The sequence below is a fragment of the Gamsiella multidivaricata genome (assembly GCF_025024155.1).
Source record: "Gamsiella multidivaricata strain RSA 2152 chromosome Unknown BC939scaffold_59, whole genome shotgun sequence".
NCBI classification, from domain to species: domain Eukaryota; kingdom Fungi; phylum Mortierellomycota; class Mortierellomycetes; order Mortierellales; family Mortierellaceae; genus Gamsiella; species Gamsiella multidivaricata.
In genome coordinates, this window is record NW_026251767.1 from 1 (window position 1) to 17,876 (window position 17,876).

The window sequence follows — 17,876 nt, forward strand, 5'->3', positions numbered from 1 at the left end:
GGTACTTGTCCACCTGAGTACAACACAGTATGGACTGGACGCTGTGCTAAATCGTGGATAGAGAAGGGACCTTTTGTGCAATGCAGAGCAACATCAAAGTTTGACGTTCCATATTGGTTCGGCAGGAAACCTCTCTGTACAACTTCTGATGTTAATATTGTGACAACCACGACAATAGTGTTTTTAACGGTGTGGTTCTGTATGGTTCTTGTGGCGTTTGACGTTGCCGCAATTTAGCTCATTAAAATAATTTAATCTCAAGTATGCTGTGTTGCTATTAGTGTAGAAAGGCTTTTTTGAACTATGGTCTTGGAGGAGCAGGGAGAGCGGCCTATGTTCTCAATAACGAATCGGAAGCAACATTGAGAAAATTTCTCCAAAGGTCCTTATCGTAAGGAATTAAAAATTGTCTTAACTCCACAGCAGGATCGACCGTCCAATAGATCCAAATATTATTCGCGAGTACACCCTGTCTAAGAACCATTGAGTCGCCATATGCCCCTTTCAGTGTCACTCGCTTCTCACCCCCAGGCATGTTAGCAACGTCTACGCTCGTAATGTAGTTGTGATTATCGAAAGGCTTCAATTCCATGAGGGTTTGAAGTTTCTGGAAGGCATAAAAGAGCTCCTCCGCAGTGGATCCCCTAAAAATTAGATGTAAATACCAAACAACTTGTTGGACAGAATAACTCACAATACAACAACAAAAGATCTCTTACCTGTTTTGCCTAGATGACATAGCTGAAATAGATGTTTCGTCGATTGTGTGGAAGTTCTCAAACGCCTGAAAGCAGTTTTATAGACTATTAAGATCGTTTTGCATATCGTACTCAAAACCTACAACATGGGAATTTGCCGCCACATTTGCCCACATCGACTCGCATTTCTTCTCCGCGGAATTATATTCGAAGTCATTAGAAAGAAAACTTGGATGGAGTTATTGATTGCATCCTCGCGTACGTAATATATTAGAAAGTATGCTTATTTCTGGGAGGGGCTTCAGGTCTTTACCACCTAGAGCGATATTGAAAAATTCATTCCATACCGCCTTGTCATAAGGAATCATGAAAGAAACCGACCTTTCCTTTGACTCTGGGTTCCATACTATCCATAAATGATGAATAAATACACCTTTTCTAAGAACTAAAGAGCCACCTTGTGCTCGGTATAGAGTCACTGTCTGCTCGCCCCCAGGAACATAACAGGCATCTACACTAGAGAGCTCCTGAAAGTCGTCGAAAGATCTATACTCCTCAACGTTCAGTTTTTGAAAGGCATTAAACACCTTCTGCGCAGACGATAACCTAGAAGAGGCAACAATGATTATTGAATATAGAAGCCCCGGTATTCAGAATTAAACAGTAAAGATTAATACCTAGATGACATTATTTCAGAGATAGTTCTCTCTTTGATTGATGTTAGCATTCACTTTATAGACAACTCAAAGCGAAGATGCTCTATCACACATCATTCAGTTGCGGATCAAAAGGATACAACCGATAAACGCCTCACTCACCCACATTGAGCCGCATTTTCTCTCTTGGAACTTTAATTCGTTTTCTATTCATGCACTATGTAACCTCTCTTGTTTAAAGGCACTCTATGTCCTTTGCTTTGTAGTGCATCGGCAAGTGCCTTGCTTTCATTATCCCTGTTCCTTTTCCAAAAAAAATCGTAAGTTTGCTCATAACAGCTTGATACTTCGGACTGTTTGATAACTTATGCACCTTGCGATGCGGTCTTCTGCCTCCTCTCAACCTTGACAACAGAAAATTTTCAAGTACTCGTTTGGTGCGCGGAAAATTTCCAAACAAATCGCCACCCAATTTCTTCGACTTCCGGTCAAGGATTGTTCTCTGAAATACTTTTACACACTGTCCATACGCTAATCGAAGAAGTATAATCAATTTGTCATTGGAATCGTCTTGACACCACTGAGACCTTTTCAAAAAGTTGTTTTCATACTCTTCCAGCACAATCTTGTTATCAAACTCAGAGTCACTGACAGCCAGATGGTCCTGAAAAATTGAAATACTGCGTTTTCGGCCATTAAAACGAGGATCTTCTTGGAAATACACGACAACACGCGTGTACGAAAGTAACACATCGTTCGCAGGTTTTAAAGTGACTTTCTCTATGACTTCAAATTCATCATACGCTCGATATCGAAAAAGTGCCTGAATCTCGTCAATGGCGTGATACAGCTGAGAAAATCTATTATGAGACGAAAATCTTGCTCAAAATCAGCTACTGCAACAGGAACAGCTCAGACGCGATCAAGCCGATAATATGAAGAATGATCATGCCGACAACGATGGCGAGCGATCAACCTTGATAGCACCGTAGCTACAACATCTCTCAACCTGTATTTATAGCCCGTAGCCTACTCGTATAAACCTGAGTCATTTTCCACCTCTTATTCACGCCTTACAGCTATTGCAGCTACACAAACAAATGAATCTGTGCTGTGTAATCAATTCCTTACACTTTCTTCAATTCTGGAGCTACAGAATTCAGTCTCGGGTCTTGATGCATGGTATGAATTGCCATTTTTCGTATGATCCTGTAGTGTGTTAAAATGAGAGAATTTGTCCATAATCCAATGGTCATCAACATAGGGATTGCTTATTTATATTGAACAACACCTTTGCATGAATATGCCACTCTTCATTTTGCGGCTCAATTGCGGCTCAGGATACATCAAAAACTGAAACTAACTTGTGAAAAGTTGGACTTTTATTCTAATTCAACAATAAACTTGGTTGGAATTCGCCGACTCTAAGAAGTATCATTGTCGCTACGCTTTAGGTACTTGTTATCGAATGTTTTGACGATAGCGCGCTATGCTGTTCTATCGATTCTTCCAAGAGTGGTACTACGCTTCGCAAAGCTAGGACCACTGTCACTTCGCACACCGAGATGAAGGCCGCGCTTCTCAAAGCCAGGATCACTGTCACTTCGCGGACCGAGGTGAAGGCCGCGCTTAAAGAATTCAGCGTCGTGATGAGCGTCCAAGATGTCATCGGACTTAGTACCAGACGGAGCAGTCAGACCATCTGGGGCTGCTGGGGCTGCTGGGGCTGCTAAAACGGCAGCAACTCCAAAGAGTGCAATCATTGGCAGGGTGGAAATAAACTTCATAATGGGAATTTTGTTTTTCTAGACTTGAGGAATTCGAGCTTTGAGATACTCCCCATGACACTCCTCAGGACGCCTTATATAGACTTAATTTCTGCATTCACAAATCAAAGAGGTGTTTTGCGGCTCAATGCGTGCCATAATTTTATTTCATCTGAAAACATCTTTCCACCACGGTTTCGTTCATCCGGCCAAGAAATTAATATCGAAGGTTACATTGACTTTGCAAGATTGCATTCTCAGATATTGTTCTCTTCTTTTCGTTTATGTAATAGTAATGTAACTTCCAACCTACACAAAAAAGCTCAAGATCTGCGAGTCTTCTATCACTGGGTGCAAGACAGATAGATTTCCGAAATGCCTTTTTCTCATTGAAATATCTCTCAAAGAGAACATTTCCTTCACGAACTTGAAATATTGCTATTTTTATCGCGCTACCGAAACGCACCTCGATGAAAACCGAGCTCATTTGACTCCTATCGACAAACGCATAAAAGTATTCATAGCCTCTGACATCAAAACCACGATGGAAGAGAGTGAACGCTCCAAGCGTTTCTTCAAATTTTCTCAAAATCTGTATTATGCGACTGTAGCTTTCGTGACTATTTGGCAAAAGCGTTAAACGTTCAGTACATGGTAAAAAAACCCTGGAAGCAGGGAGGCAATGTAGGTTAAGGGTAATCGCCGCTGGCACTTAGATTTCGAAAGACACACCGACGCTTTGGGGCCGGACGAAAACAGTGTCTGGCCGAAAAAAAGTGTCTGGACGAAAAAAAGTGTCCATACGAATATCCACATGCAAGAGGCGTTGTATCTCTGGGGTGGGATTGGGGCGATGTCCCACAGCTGTCCGCCAAGGCCGCTAAGCGTTGGTGTGTCTTTTGAAATCAAAGAGCCAGCGGCGACTACCCTAAACCTAGAGGGCCTCCCAGACAAAACAAAAAAAAAAGGAAAAATAAACTGATACTTACAGCTCACGTATTGAATGAAGAGGCATAGACATCTTCAACAACTTTTTCCTTGGTCGGAAATCCCGGTTAAATACATTTAGTAACAGATCTTTCCAAGTTGAAAGTTGCATGAAATGAAAGATTGTTATTTCTACTTGACAACCAAACCTTCTAATATATATAAGTAAAAAACTTCCGCGTCGCATGAACTGTGTCAATTTTTGGCTTCTACGCAATGTAAAAATTCGACCAAAAGTTATCAAAAACGGGCTTCTACACCGTGTAATTTCAAATTTCTTAATATTAATGCAGCACTGACGCGGTGTACAACCACATCACGGAATAATTGTACCAAGCGTGTTTTAACAGCGCGCAGTAACATCTACAATCTAGCACGCAGTAACATCCGCTGCCTCCTCCGAGAAGAAGGAACGCAAGGCCAAGTCTGAGGGTGGCAAGGGTCGCAAGAAGACTCGCTCCGAGACTTACTTCAACTGCCATCTTATATTAACAGCTTTATTTGTCTCTTCAAAAATGCAAGCTCCTTAAATTATTTCTCTTCATGCCACCACATGATAGAATATAGATTCAAAAATCGCAACATGAAAGGTAGATCTTCATGGTCTAATTCATTCGCCTTTTTCGCATACAGAAGTTCTTTTCCTTCCATTATTGCTAAGAGAGCTTTGGCATGAGACTTATCCCTAGAAGACAGCCTGAAAGAGATTCTGATCTCAATATCAGAAGCACAAAAGATCGAAATCGATTCTGCAATCCTAAAGGTCATAGACTTAAATACAACATTGACTTTTTCAACGTCTTCTTCACGCAGGATCAAGGTGTCGTGAGGGCTATCTGGATACGCTGACTTTAACCATCTCAAGGTAGAGAATATATGACGCCTCCTAGTCGTCGATTGAAAACATGTTAATAACAGACTCCAGACACAACCCGTTCGTTTTTTTTGTTTACTTACGGTAACTCTTTTTCTAAAGACATTATATGCAACAATGGTGGATTAAGAAACAAGAAACAAGAGCAAACGCTCCGTGCACCTTTATTAATCTTCCTAGAAGCAAACAGGCTTACAACATTTTGAGCCGCAAATTACTTCAAAACTCGCCTCAAATTCACAACATTTGCCACATCAGAATGGGACCTTAGTGAATGGCCGTTATTAGATAAATCTGACTGCACATTTTGGGACTTTCTTGATCACGACGCGGACACTATTACCAAACGCGGCGTGGGCTCAGCACGGTTACACAAGCACGCAATGCAATGCTGTTGGACACGAGCGCTGTTCTGCTGCACAACGCTACCAAATCATAGTTCAGAAAGAGAGAGAAATTCTCGAGAGGCATTCATTCTGGAGAGGCAATAGGCCATCTTATATCTACTTACAATAAAAGTACAATTCCTATTACATCAATCAATAATAGCTATTTTCAAATCTCTTAAATGCAGCCTCTATCTCCATGGCAGTGCCAATATCTTGTCTTGTGACCCTCCCCGATGCAACCGCCTCCTTACTTATTTGTTTCTCCTCCAGAAGGCGTGAACAACGGTTACGGCCGTCTCTTGTGCAAAGATGCCTCATCAATGCATCCTTTCTGCAGAGTAGCTTGGTGCAAACTGTGCATGGAACACGTTCACCACAAGGAGCCACCTTCATATGTCTTTTGAGGTCTGGATGTCTTGTAAATGACTTGAAGCATTTTGCGCAGTGATACCTTAGTGACTTGACTGCATTCCCGCATCCGACTCGACTTAACTTGGATTGCGACGTACAATATGAAATACTACATCCACATAGCGATTGTGCACTTTCAATCTCTTCTTCCTGTGATGGACACTGAGATACACTCACAATTGGCTTAGCCGCATGATAACTCAAGTTGGAGTAACAAGGCAACAGCGGCGTTGGTGGGGGTGATCCTGCTTGCGTTACATGCATAACAGTACTTGTGCTACTCGGCGCATTGCTCGAATTCGACATCCAATCCTCCTTCCATTCTTCGACAACTGGACAGACAATCGAATTCTCATAAGGTTCCTCCACAATTGTAGGTGTAGGATCAACTTTTACAAGACTCTCATCTTGGATAGACCATTGTGGCAAGAGATTTCCTATCGCATATTCAATCCCCGACGGTAGCGATGGCAATGTCACTGGAAGAACGAATGCAGACGGATATGAAGTCCCAAAGCTGATATTCGTTTCAGTTCCTTGAAGAGATAGCTCAGAGCCCCAAAAGACTTTCGTGAACGACATGTCAGAGGCGACATCAGATTCAAAACTTATGAAATTTTTGACAAAGATTTCGCTTGATGATCCATCATTGCTTCCCATAATATCTGGACATAGCGCTATTTCAATTGCAGCATCCAGAGAGTGAGCAACATGAAGGACAGATATCGCAATCGTCGGGATAATTAAATGACTTACCAGGACTCTCTCCTGAATTTGGGCTTGTTTGAGGTATAACATCGAGTAGGCAATTAGCATAGACAGATTTATCTAATGACGGCCATTCACTGAGGTCCCATTCTGAGATATCTTCTAGATCAAGGAGATTCGTTATGTCCTGCAGCGACTTTCGCTCTTGGATAGACCGCGGTGTATGTTCAAAATGATTAAAAGAAAGAAATTGTGACATTTAAGGAACAGGAGGAAAGAATTAAGTGGCACAAATCCGATCGACACCGCCCACTTTAAATGCTGTCAACAACTGCAAGACAGAAAAACCAAATGCCAGTCATTTCAATAATACGGTTACGGTTTGATAACAATACCCGTTATAACGCCTCAACTTCACACAAGAAAAGAGCTTTTTGGATTTGAGCAAATCAAAACCATTTGCCTCCAAACCTAAAGCCTAACATAGACATCAACCAAGGACTTTTCGCGTTCAATAAAACTATGACCGAAGACAAAGAAGTCACGGACGCGTTCAACACAACTCTGACTGAAGACAAACAAGCTACGGATGAGTTCTACTTTACGGGACAGAAACTACACACTCGATTGTGTTAGAGGCTTGAACTTAGTCTTCTCACCTTCGTTCCGCGGAGAAGCCACCTGGTTTCTGCCAACATTCAAAATCTCTTGAACCAATGAAGTGCACAGACTTTTAAACCGTCGAGGCCGGTTCCTGAAAATACCAGTCACTGCAATCGCTATCGGCTTTACTTTGAACTTCTTCCGAGCGTCAACCGCCACAAATTCCCATGATGCCAGTTCCCAAGAACACACCTCAACTTCACGCTTACTGTATTTGAACAAATCTAAACCGTAAGCCTGACTCAAGACAAACAACACACGGACACGTTTACACACTCAATCGTGTCCGAGGCTTGAACTTAGTCTTCTCACCTTCGTTCCGCGGAGAAGCTACCTGGTTTCTGCCAACATTCAAAATCTCTTGAACCAATGAAGTGCACAGCAGACTTTAAAACCGTCGGGGCCGGTTCCTGAAAATGCCAATCGCGGCAATCGGCTTGACGGCTATTGGCTATACCGGATAGCGTTGCCGAATGAAATGACGGGTAAAGCCTATTATTCGACAACGCCAGGTACTCTATCTGTATGTATCTTTCTTTAATATATTCACATGAAATCCAGAAAAAAAAAACTGCTGCTCTGCTACAAAAGGGACTCTAGCCGGATCTCTTGATCTCTATCTACTTGCTAGAATAGGGCGGGTCAGGGCGGGACATCTAGAGTCCCTGGTGTTGTCGAATAATAGGCTTTATCCGTCATTACATTCGGCAACGCTATCCACTTTCTTTGCTAATGAGATATTTTATTTCCGATGAGACAGTTGACCAGGTGTGACGGAAAGGAAGAGTAGCGGGGAAGAGTAGCGCGAGAGAGTATCGCGGAAGAGTAGCGCGAGGGGTTGCGGGGAAGTGTTCCTATCAAACCTAAGCTCGGTTCGTGACAGCTCCTTTTATTTATCCTTTTACATTGCTTGATCGCCATCGTCATCAAGATCAATAGGATTTTGACTTGTACCGTTGGCTCCTCCTGACAACTTGGCGAAAGAACTATCCAAACCTTCAGTGGACTCGGCCTTCACTTCCTCTGTCTCATTCTTGATCTCTTTCTTGATCTCCTCGTCCTTGACATCTTCACTCTTGGGACGCTTTATATCTTTATCTGAAGTTCCATCGATTCCACGTTTACGGCTCTGTTGTTCCTCGTATGCATCCATAACACCTGAATAATCGGTGAGTTTCACTCTCTCCCTCAAGTTCCTTAACAACTTCTCGCCGTCCATAGCCTTCAACAACAAGTCAACGTCATTGGCATTCTTGTAGACGGACGCCCTTGGTACTTTTACAGCCTTGTTGTCCTCATTAGTAGGCCCCGCTGTCACCGGCTTAAAATTCCTCATCATCATAGTGGTAGTTTTAGTAAGACTACCACCATTATTCCTGTGAACAACGTGCCATTTACCTTGCACGTCAACATAGGATTTTTCTTCTAAATCCCCGAGCGCTGCAACCCTTTCCATACCGAGGTCGTATGAATTCCATACGAGTTGGTATATGGTTCCCTGGTACATTCCCTCAAGATGAAAGAAACCATGCTTATTCTCGTTCTCGAATGCTTTTCGAACAACTTGAAATATAATGGACCCTGCAGGAACATACGATTCCGAAGTCGAATAAACGGGTCTTGATGCCATCATCGTACGAAAAGCTGACAGGCAGGAATGGAGGATGATAATACTAATACGGTATGGAAATGGACTTAATTGTTGAAAATCCTCAGACTATTCAGGCGCGCATTTTATAGCACTCACAACGGAGCTTTCTTTCCTTGATTTCTAATCCTGTAGGACAACTGCCAAACTCATTCTTACACAAAACGCCACAAATCAACAGCGAAAATAGAGAAGGTACTCACTTTGGAAATGATAACGAAAGAATCATTGTACACAGCATATGCCGATGCAATAGTTGAAAACACCTATATAGTCGGTGGTCGTAAAAGAAAGATCAATAAACATGGTGACTACTCAAAGCTCGCGCACGACCTTCACAACGAAGATTCCTACCATAACAACTACTTTTACCACAGAGACAACACTCACCCTTAGTTCAAGTCAGACTTCTATCACCCCTTTAGGCAACAATTCCTCAACTGATGCAACAAAAATACCATTCCTAGGTCAACCTACTCTTGAAGGGGCTTACAAATACATAACTATCATCCTCATTTCCTCTGTTGCCTTTCTTGTCTGCTTCACGATTTTCGCGATAATAACATGCCGAACTATCAGGTCAAATAACAAAAAAGATCGGGCCACAAAACTCGCCTCTATCAGAAAAGACGGAAACCTTCAGAGGAACAATTCCTCAAGTTCCCTTAACAGCAATCAAAGAAGCATCGATAGTGTCATTCCATTAGCTTACATGCCTCAGGCAAGAGCCAAGAATCATCTTGTCAGAGCACTCTCTGATCATGAAATACATTGTTTCTCTGAAGATCGTCGATCTACTACAGACTACAACGGTGATCAAGACAACACATATAACATGTACCTCCGGAAAAATGAACAACTACGACAAAGCCCCTCACGTCGTAGCAGCTACGATACTTCCATTGGATCAATTGGGAGAAATGTTGAAGTTCATCCACAAGTCCATCCCTTGTCTCCAAATCGGTCACGCAAGGCTAATGACAAGAGACATCAGAATCAAGCAGTTGATCTACTCGGAGATGATACACACACATATAGTGTCATACGTCCGTCCAAACTATCCGCGGGTCGATACAACCGAGAATCCGACTAGCAAACAGTTCGCTAACAATAGGCTACAACGCGTTTATTTCGATGAGCTTCCATTTGAACTTGATCCTTGAGATTCTGAAAACAAAAATGATGAAATTAAAAGAAGAGTTAGTTGACAGAAATGTAACATAGATCAACTCCTCCTCCAGATTCTTAACAATGAGATCTTACTGTTAGCTGTCATCGCCGAGTTTGATATCCATCCACTTTTTTGTTCAAAAATTGCCCACTTTTCAGCTACGGCACCTTTAACATTCTTAGAGTTTCCACATAAAGTAATCTCAGCGTCTCCTAATGACGAACCACGACTATCATCGCCTTCTTGAACGGTAGATTTCTTTTCTTCTGGTTTCCGCTGGGCGCTTCCTGAAGAAACTTTCAACCCTTCAAGTTTCACCATCAACATTTCGGTAATTGGGTCTGAGGGCTGCTGCCTTTTCAATTTCTCTATGTAGGTGTCTTGAGTAATCTTCATCCTGAGATACTTTATACAAGTCCTCAAGTCCCTCTGCCTTCTTTCCTCCTCATCCGTGGTCATTCGAATTTCACACCCATCAACAATTGGCTCGTCTGATGAATAAATCTTTACCTCGGACGCTACCACATTCATCCTTTGAACGAGCTGTCCATGATCTATATATGTATGAATAGCGTAATCCCCAGAGACCTCTAATGTCTCCCAAATAAGACCTGTCTGATTAAGAATGCTCGGGAATGGCTTTCCATTCTTACGAGACCATCGAATCGTAACAAGACGCTTATCGGAACACAATTGGCAGAGGACAACTGTCCAGCTTGGATTACTCTCCAAAACTTCTGGACCTTGCAGCACTAAGACCTGGAGTCCCGACGTAGGTAAGATAACCCAATCTGTTGAGACCATGATAATAGATGATAAACTTGACTGACCGGTATAGAAAATTTCGGTGCTCAAGGCGACTTAATAAAACACGTTCTTCTTGGCCTAACCCTTAAAACATCATTTCAACCTGATCATTGAAATGAGCGCCGCATTTTAGCACAACTAGACACAAAAGCAACGTAGACAGAGAAGCTGCTTCAGCTTGAGAACTATATCACCTCAACCCTGAAATGCTTTACTCAACATCCAAACCCTTTTAACGTCATTTCAACCTTTTCCTTGTTATGAACGCCGCATTTCACCACAACTTAACGCACAAGAAAGGTAGATAGAGGAGCTGCTTCAGCTTGAAAACTATAATACCTCAATCCTGAAATACTGCACTCGACATCCACAATTACTAAATGAATAACGAAAGGTATTAGATCTCAACTTATAGAGCAGTTACTAGAGGATACATCTCCTTATCATTAAACTAATTCTATACCTAGACCTACCCCAAGGGTGTTTAGAGAACATCCGGATGTCATCTTTCCACCGAAATTCATCTACAACATACTGTCAGAGACTCCCGAGGAAAACAAGCATATAACATGTAATTACATAAAAGACACGAATGTCTATCTCAAGTCTAGAGCCATCCTGACGTACAATCGAGAAGATGGAGATAATCCGGAGATTCTTCCCTGTTATAGAGTCGAATTTCACGCTTGCGTTCTCGAAGGAAAATACAAAAATCTAAGTGTTCTTGTTACAAAACTCTTTTATCCACCGGTTATTAACCCACTCAACAACGTCTATCTCGATACCGGTATGATCGTCCAAGTGTCAGGAACGCTTTCGGCTCACTCACATACCCCGAGAGGCATCACAGCTTTTTTCTATTTAGAAGCAGATGTCATCAAACGAGACATCTGTTTTAGCGAAGCCAGAAAAGAACATCATAACCAGCGACTTGTTAGAGATCCACAATGCACGCTTAATACATCGAAACTTGGGGAATTCCTGTGTTGAATAAAACAGTGCAAAGAGCCGCAATTTTACGCAATCTAAATGATCTCTTATTTTAAAAAGGAAGAATTATCTTGACACAAGAACAGTTTCTTTAATCAACCTCATGGATCTACCAGAAATAAGGCTGAACATTGGCCTCTTCCTCACCGAGCATGACCTTGCATCCTGCGTCCTCGTTAACAAAATGTGGTACCACACTTTCCTCCCATTTCTCTACTACAATTGTGACACGGGAGTGTCCTACCATGCACAACACTGGACTTCTTTCAAGAATTATCTACAACACACACGTAACCTAACAGTTTCATACAACACGCTCAAGACAAGAAAAGATCAGGATCTATTTCTGCAAGAATGCACCAACTTACGACAGCTACATCTCAGGCCAGCGCATTTGAACACAAAGTTCTTCCTCAAACTCATTCATCAAAACCCACTACTTCGACGATTGGATATCTCAGTTGGCGAGGTGACACAATTGCACACAACTGATCCGTTAACAATCGCGTCTTCTGACTGTATGGCCAATTTTCCGGAAATCCTTGCCCAATCATGCCCACAATTAACTGAGCTTGGATTAGACATGATGCTCCACATTGACTCCGAGAAACAATTCTACAAGAGCTTCGCAAGAAACTTTATGCACAAACTCACAAAACTAGAATGGGGTTGGTTCAGGTCGAGCCAGGTGGACATTTCACCATGGATAACGAGAGAAAACAACAACGACATCTGTGATGCTGCTTTCCCAGAATTAAAACAGTTAGCTGTATTCATCTGCGTAATCGACATACCACATCCTTAGGTCCAAGAACTGGTGTTGTTTGAAAACTGTCCGAAACTTGAAGTTCTATCCTGGTTCTGGGATCCAACCCCACTTTTCGGTCCTGCAACCTTAGACCGCACACAAGAAATCCATTCGTTCATCACGACACTTTGCAGCTTCATAACAAACAGCTGGTTAAAACTCCATTCAATAACTCTAGCTATGACGAGAGACGACCATTATCTCTTCGAAGACGAACAAGTTTCTCGAGTACTGATGAGTTTCAGGAATCCTATTAGACAATTCACATTGAAAAATGGCAATCCATGCACGACACTAACATGGCAAGCATTACGCATGCACTTGCATACAATCGAATCTATCTACATAAGCAGTAATACAGGAATGCAACTCAGTAGCTTAGAAATCCAAGAAGTCCTCTCTTCAGGTCAACGTCTCATCGACTTTCGCCACAACTCTGTACTAGACGTAATGGATGTAACCAAGGACATGATTCAATGGCCACGTTCCATTCCTTCCGAATTTTACTTAAAAATCAACTTGATGAGACATCCGCACGACCACTTGTTGAACTTTGCCGTTTTTTCTCAACTCACAAAGTTGACAGAGCTTCAAGTTTTACATCTTACACACCGAGGAAATGGGCCAAAATATGGCATGGATCCAGCCCAATATTTATATGATCCAACATTTCCTGAATGTTCTTCTTTCGATGGCCTCTATTCCAGTTTCATTGAAATACGCAATCATCCTTTAGGCAAGAGGCTGCTATTAATTTGGCCAGGCCTTGAAAGTTGTCATTGGTTTAACCTCTAAATAAATTTATTTGGTCTTGCAAGTTGTCATTGCTTTAACCTCTTAATAAAATCTGTTGCTCAAAAAGTGGACATTCACGATAAATATTCCTTCAACCACCTCTGCAAATCCAAAAGAGTTTGTTTTCTAATGTCACGCCTTCGGGTGTACAGCTGTTTCTCAAATTCCGAATGAAACAACAACAATGTGTGAACACTATTACTTTCGATGTCATCTGAAGCTTGGCCAACTCTCATATCCAACCAAACAATTTGTGACTCCAAAAGTCGAATTGTTTTCGAGATAGTAGTCCTTATATCATCCACAGTGATTTTTTTTTTCGACTTTCTCGACCTGATCTGAGTAATATCCTTCTAATCCAGACGATCCGGAACTGGCTGAGTAATATTCGCATGTAACATCAGGCAGCTCAAAAGGAATATCGTCCTTCTTATTAATTTTAACCTCCATCGGACGAGGAAACTCATTACTTTTCTTCTGATTTACATGGGCTGGTTCCTGCACTGTCCTTAATTCAGCTCCAGAAAATTCATTCCATGACACCTTCGAAACGCTTTCCGTGTTAAACGTGTCAAACAAATCGTACCCCCCGACACTAGTGTCGCTCTTTTCGTCTTGAGAATCAAAGCAACGCTTTAAAGACACGGTTCTCTGCGGTGGATTATCCGGAAAGGACTTAAACCCCTCGGAGTACGATGCGGAATCTTGAACTGACGACTGAATCTCCTTAATACGACTAACGCTTGACTCAAGATCTTCTGAAAGCCCATGAATGATTGGAGTTCCTGGAATACAATCGTCATCAGATTTGGACATAATGGGCGAAAGTCTTGGAGTCAACATTCCAGTACGCGTTCGCACTCGACCAGCCCGACGAGGCCCTGTTCTAGATGACGCTGAAAGAGACCGCGGACGAACTTCGCTTTCAAGAACAAATGAGACAGACACCTCCTTCGGTGTTAACGATCCAGGTTTAGAGAGAGTAGAAGAGCAAGCCATTTTTGTTTTTAGATTCATTCCAAATTCCGAGATTCAACCTTTATAGACTGCCCGAGTTTGTTGTGAAAAATTGTGGCCATTAGAGGAAAATTGTGGCACGAGATAAGAATGAGCTAGATGAGCTTTTCAGAAACTCCAGCCTCTTAACATTCCTCTCAAAAAAGATAGAAAGGCCAAATCGTATCCAAAAATGAAGATTGCCACCCAAACCATCAAACCTGCTTTAATGGCCTTACTTACCTCTTCATTTGGAACCGCCTTCAATCCTAAAGAGAAAACCGCTCTACTTCGATAACCTTGTAAGAAATAAAGGTTGTCACAATAACGACTACTACGGCAGCTGTGGAAATTTACACCGCGGAAATGGATGCGGATTTAATTACTTTGGTAAGGACATCGTCGCGAATCTTGAGTATTGCATCTACCATGGCTCTGATATGAATATGACAACATGCTTCATCTTTGACAACTACGTGGACAAGTACGACATCAATTACATTATCCAGCGAACTGTGTGGTTCGACATTTACAATATCTTTGGACATTCTGGGAAAGGAATGACTTCGCGGGCATGGACTCAAGGCAAAATATGGAGTAATAAGGGCACCTATTCTATTCTTTATGGCGTCTCAATGGCTCAGGGGGACCATGGCACGCTCCCGACCACTCTACCCACTACTCCATTTTACTGGGATATCGAAACCAACTTAGAAACTTCCTTTTGCATGTTGCCCTAGGGACGGATAGAAACAAAGCTGCAGAGCGGGGTGTGGACGCCAAGGATGACACAGGCCAGGGATGGAAATAAACAAAGATGCAGAGAGATCTATACGACGAATAAAATCCTCAATTTTGCATGATGGCATGAAATACAGATACCTGATCCAAAGGCAAACCAAACTGCGCCTTTTTACATGAACTTACCATTCACCCTAAAAAGGGTTGTAATCATAAACTGCTGTGTATTTTTTAAGCACACACAAAGTATAAATACCTTCTCTATTATCTCTTAATTTCGGTATCACTTTACCTTGTCTTGGACTCGATTTGTTATCATGACTTCCAACAACCACAGAAACTATAACAATAGCAGCAGCAGCAGCAGCAATGGTATTAGGGACACCAACAGCCTTAGTAAAAAACTCGTTGAGACTGAATTAGACGTAAGAATTGTGATATTTGACTCAAACATTTGGCATTTCATAAAAGTATTCAAACAAAATATAAATAGTAATGTTAAAAGCATTATTAAATATCATTTTTCGTAACAACGTTAGATGAATCAGGTCGATACGAACCAAGAAGCCGCACCTCCCGCACAGTCCCCAAGACTCGCTATGCCTCAGGGACACACCAAGCCGGAAACAAGAACCAGCGGCGCAAGCATCAGCGGCGTAAGCACAAGTTCCAGACAGGATCGGGGAGTTACTGCCAATCCTGCTGTCATGAACCTATGCTTGTTCAGAGTCAAGATGACCTTCTTAAGCGTGGCAGGACAGAACAAGGGGGAGGAGATGCAGTTTGGGAAACAGGGTCAAGAAAGCGTAGATATATTGAAGTTGCTAGATAAGGAATAAAAGATACAGAACTACGGGATATATACACTAACTCCGGGAATTGAGTAAATGTTTTCCGATTTTTCATTCTTCTTATCAGAATAATTTATATGATGGACCCTCCTTTGTGAAATTCAACCATGTTGTAGTGCTGCCTCCAAAGCGTCAAGCATAGTTCATTTGAACTGCCTACTACATTACTAAAGAAGGTACGAATAAATGTTTGATACCATGTCATTTACTCAATTTCCGGCCCCTGGTGTTTTTATTTCGTACTCGGATCTTTCCCCACCAAGTCCCTACCAAGTCATTATTCTCAGTAGCCAGTGTGACCTCCATTAGCGTTCTTCAGCGCCTCAATCCTTCGCGGCATGCTCTCAATTAGGGTCTGGCAGACTAAAGCCGGAATATTGTTCCATTCGACTTGCAATCGTTCCCACAATTCGATCATTCCTTCAGGAGGCTTAGGATACTTGGCTAGTTGCCTCTCGAGATGCTCCCAGAGGTGCTCTATCGGATTCATATCTGGAGAGCGTGCGGGCCAAAAGAGCAAGTTGTAGTTCTTTTTCTCGAAAAATCTCCTTGATACTCCCGCGGTATGCTTGGAGTCATTATCCTGCTGGAAAATCATACCCTGTGGCCGGATCCCATACCACTCTTGCGTCAATGGAACACACTCCTCAAGGATCTCGACATACAGCTCAGCATCCATTGTCCCATGGATTTGAGAGATGAAGCCTGGCCCGTCATACGTCATGCAACTCCACATAAAAAGATGACCTCCTCCGTACTTGAGCGTCTCGTCAACGAGCCGGTCCTGGTCGCCGATTTTTGTGTTCTTCCAAACCCAGACCTTCCCATCGGACCCGTATCGGTTGGTCCTGGTTTCATCTGTCCATAGAACCCGTTTCCAGTCATCGATAGTCCAATGCTCATACATGCGGACAAAATCCATACGTTCCCTGCGATGATTGGCGGTCAGTTTGGGGCGCTTGACCTTTCGCATTGCCGTCAGTCCCTCCTCCCTGAAGATCTCTCTGACCCTGTTGGTAGAGATGTTGATGCCCAGTTGCTCAGAGAGATGCTTCTGCGCATCAACGGCCGTTTTACGATCGCCGTTTGTGATACGTCGTACGATTGCGCGTCGAGTGGTTGGGGATACCTGGCTTCGACGGCCGGCTTTTGCTGGAGGAATGCTCTGTTTGACTGTTTGCGCAATTTGGGACTGAGAAACAGAGTGCTTCCGAGCAGTCTGTCTTGTGGTCATACCGGACTTTAGGTTCTCGATGATAAGACCCTCAACGATGGAACTGAGCTTCTTCATTGCGTAGGAGAGAAAATGATAGAAGGAGCTACAAGCTGTGAGAAACGGCGAGAATGCAGATGGTAAGGCGAGAAAAGTGTAAACGATTTAAATATTTTGGAATGAGAGGCCGGAAATTGAGTAAATGCAGCAGATAGACAAATACCTTGCGTTCTCCTTGGAATGATGCCAGAATGATTTCAAACTGTACCATACTGGTTAGACGTAGTAATGCTAATTTGGTAATGAAACGTAAGTTCATACTACCTTCCGTTTTAAAATTATGGAGCGCCAATGATAAACCGAGAAAACATTTACTCAATTCCCGGAGTCAGTGTATCCCAAAGTACAGCTGGGAAAGTATCCAAATCCGCCAAAAAGCTGCAAGGAGCTATGGGAGAGAATATCAACGGAATGGTACAAGATACCAGTTGATTTCTGCCGGGAACTCATCAGGAGCATGCCGAGGAGGCTCAGCGCGGTCCATAGAGCGAAGGGCAAGCAAACTAAGTACTAAAGAGGTACCATTTTGAATAGAAAAAAAATCTGTTCTTCGTATTCAAGGAGTAGGTGCAAAACTGATTCAATGATGACGGATGGCACAATCGTCATGCAGCAATGGGTGTGCATACTTCTGGCTCCAAAGC

At 42.5% G+C, this 17,876-nt stretch overlaps 5 protein-coding genes across 5 annotated transcripts; 1 reads left to right on the top strand and 4 right to left on the bottom strand.

Annotated features, from left to right (window-relative positions):
• Positions 1-2,841: 2,841 nt before the first annotated feature.
• On the bottom strand, positions 2,842-3,141 carry BC939DRAFT_505572 (uncharacterized protein; the record flags this gene model as incomplete). Its single annotated transcript, XM_051560677.1, has 1 exon — positions 2,842-3,141. The coding sequence occupies one exon, from the start codon at positions 3,139-3,141 to the stop codon at positions 2,842-2,844; it is 300 nt and encodes a 99-aa protein (XP_051409438.1).
• Positions 3,142-5,520: 2,379 nt separating this feature from the next.
• On the bottom strand, positions 5,521-6,045 carry BC939DRAFT_400229 (uncharacterized protein; the record flags this gene model as incomplete). The annotated part of the gene is made up of 1 exon (XM_051552527.1): positions 5,521-6,045. One exon carries the CDS (start codon positions 6,043-6,045, stop codon positions 5,521-5,523), a length of 525 nt encoding a protein of 174 aa, XP_051409439.1.
• A 2,008-nt stretch (positions 6,046-8,053) lies between these two features.
• BC939DRAFT_505573 (uncharacterized protein) lies at positions 8,054-8,782 on the bottom strand (the record flags this gene model as incomplete). The annotated part of the gene is made up of 1 exon (XM_051560678.1): positions 8,054-8,782. The coding sequence occupies one exon, from the start codon at positions 8,780-8,782 to the stop codon at positions 8,054-8,056; it is 729 nt and encodes a 242-aa protein (XP_051409440.1).
• Positions 8,783-13,721: 4,939 nt separating this feature from the next.
• BC939DRAFT_459634 (uncharacterized protein) lies at positions 13,722-14,446 on the bottom strand (the record flags this gene model as incomplete). Its single annotated transcript, XM_051556756.1, has 2 exons — positions 13,890-14,446; positions 13,722-13,765 (listed from the first exon to the last, which is right to left on the bottom strand). Exons 1-2 carry the CDS (start codon positions 14,386-14,388, stop codon positions 13,725-13,727), a joined length of 540 nt encoding a protein of 179 aa, XP_051409441.1. The 5' UTR covers positions 14,389-14,446.
• A 979-nt stretch (positions 14,447-15,425) lies between these two features.
• BC939DRAFT_479432 (uncharacterized protein) lies at positions 15,426-15,947 on the top strand (the record flags this gene model as incomplete). Its single annotated transcript, XM_051558849.1, has 2 exons — positions 15,426-15,533; positions 15,648-15,947. 2 exons carry the CDS (start codon positions 15,426-15,428, stop codon positions 15,945-15,947), a joined length of 408 nt encoding a protein of 135 aa, XP_051409442.1.
• Positions 15,948-17,876: the final 1,929 nt, after the last annotated feature.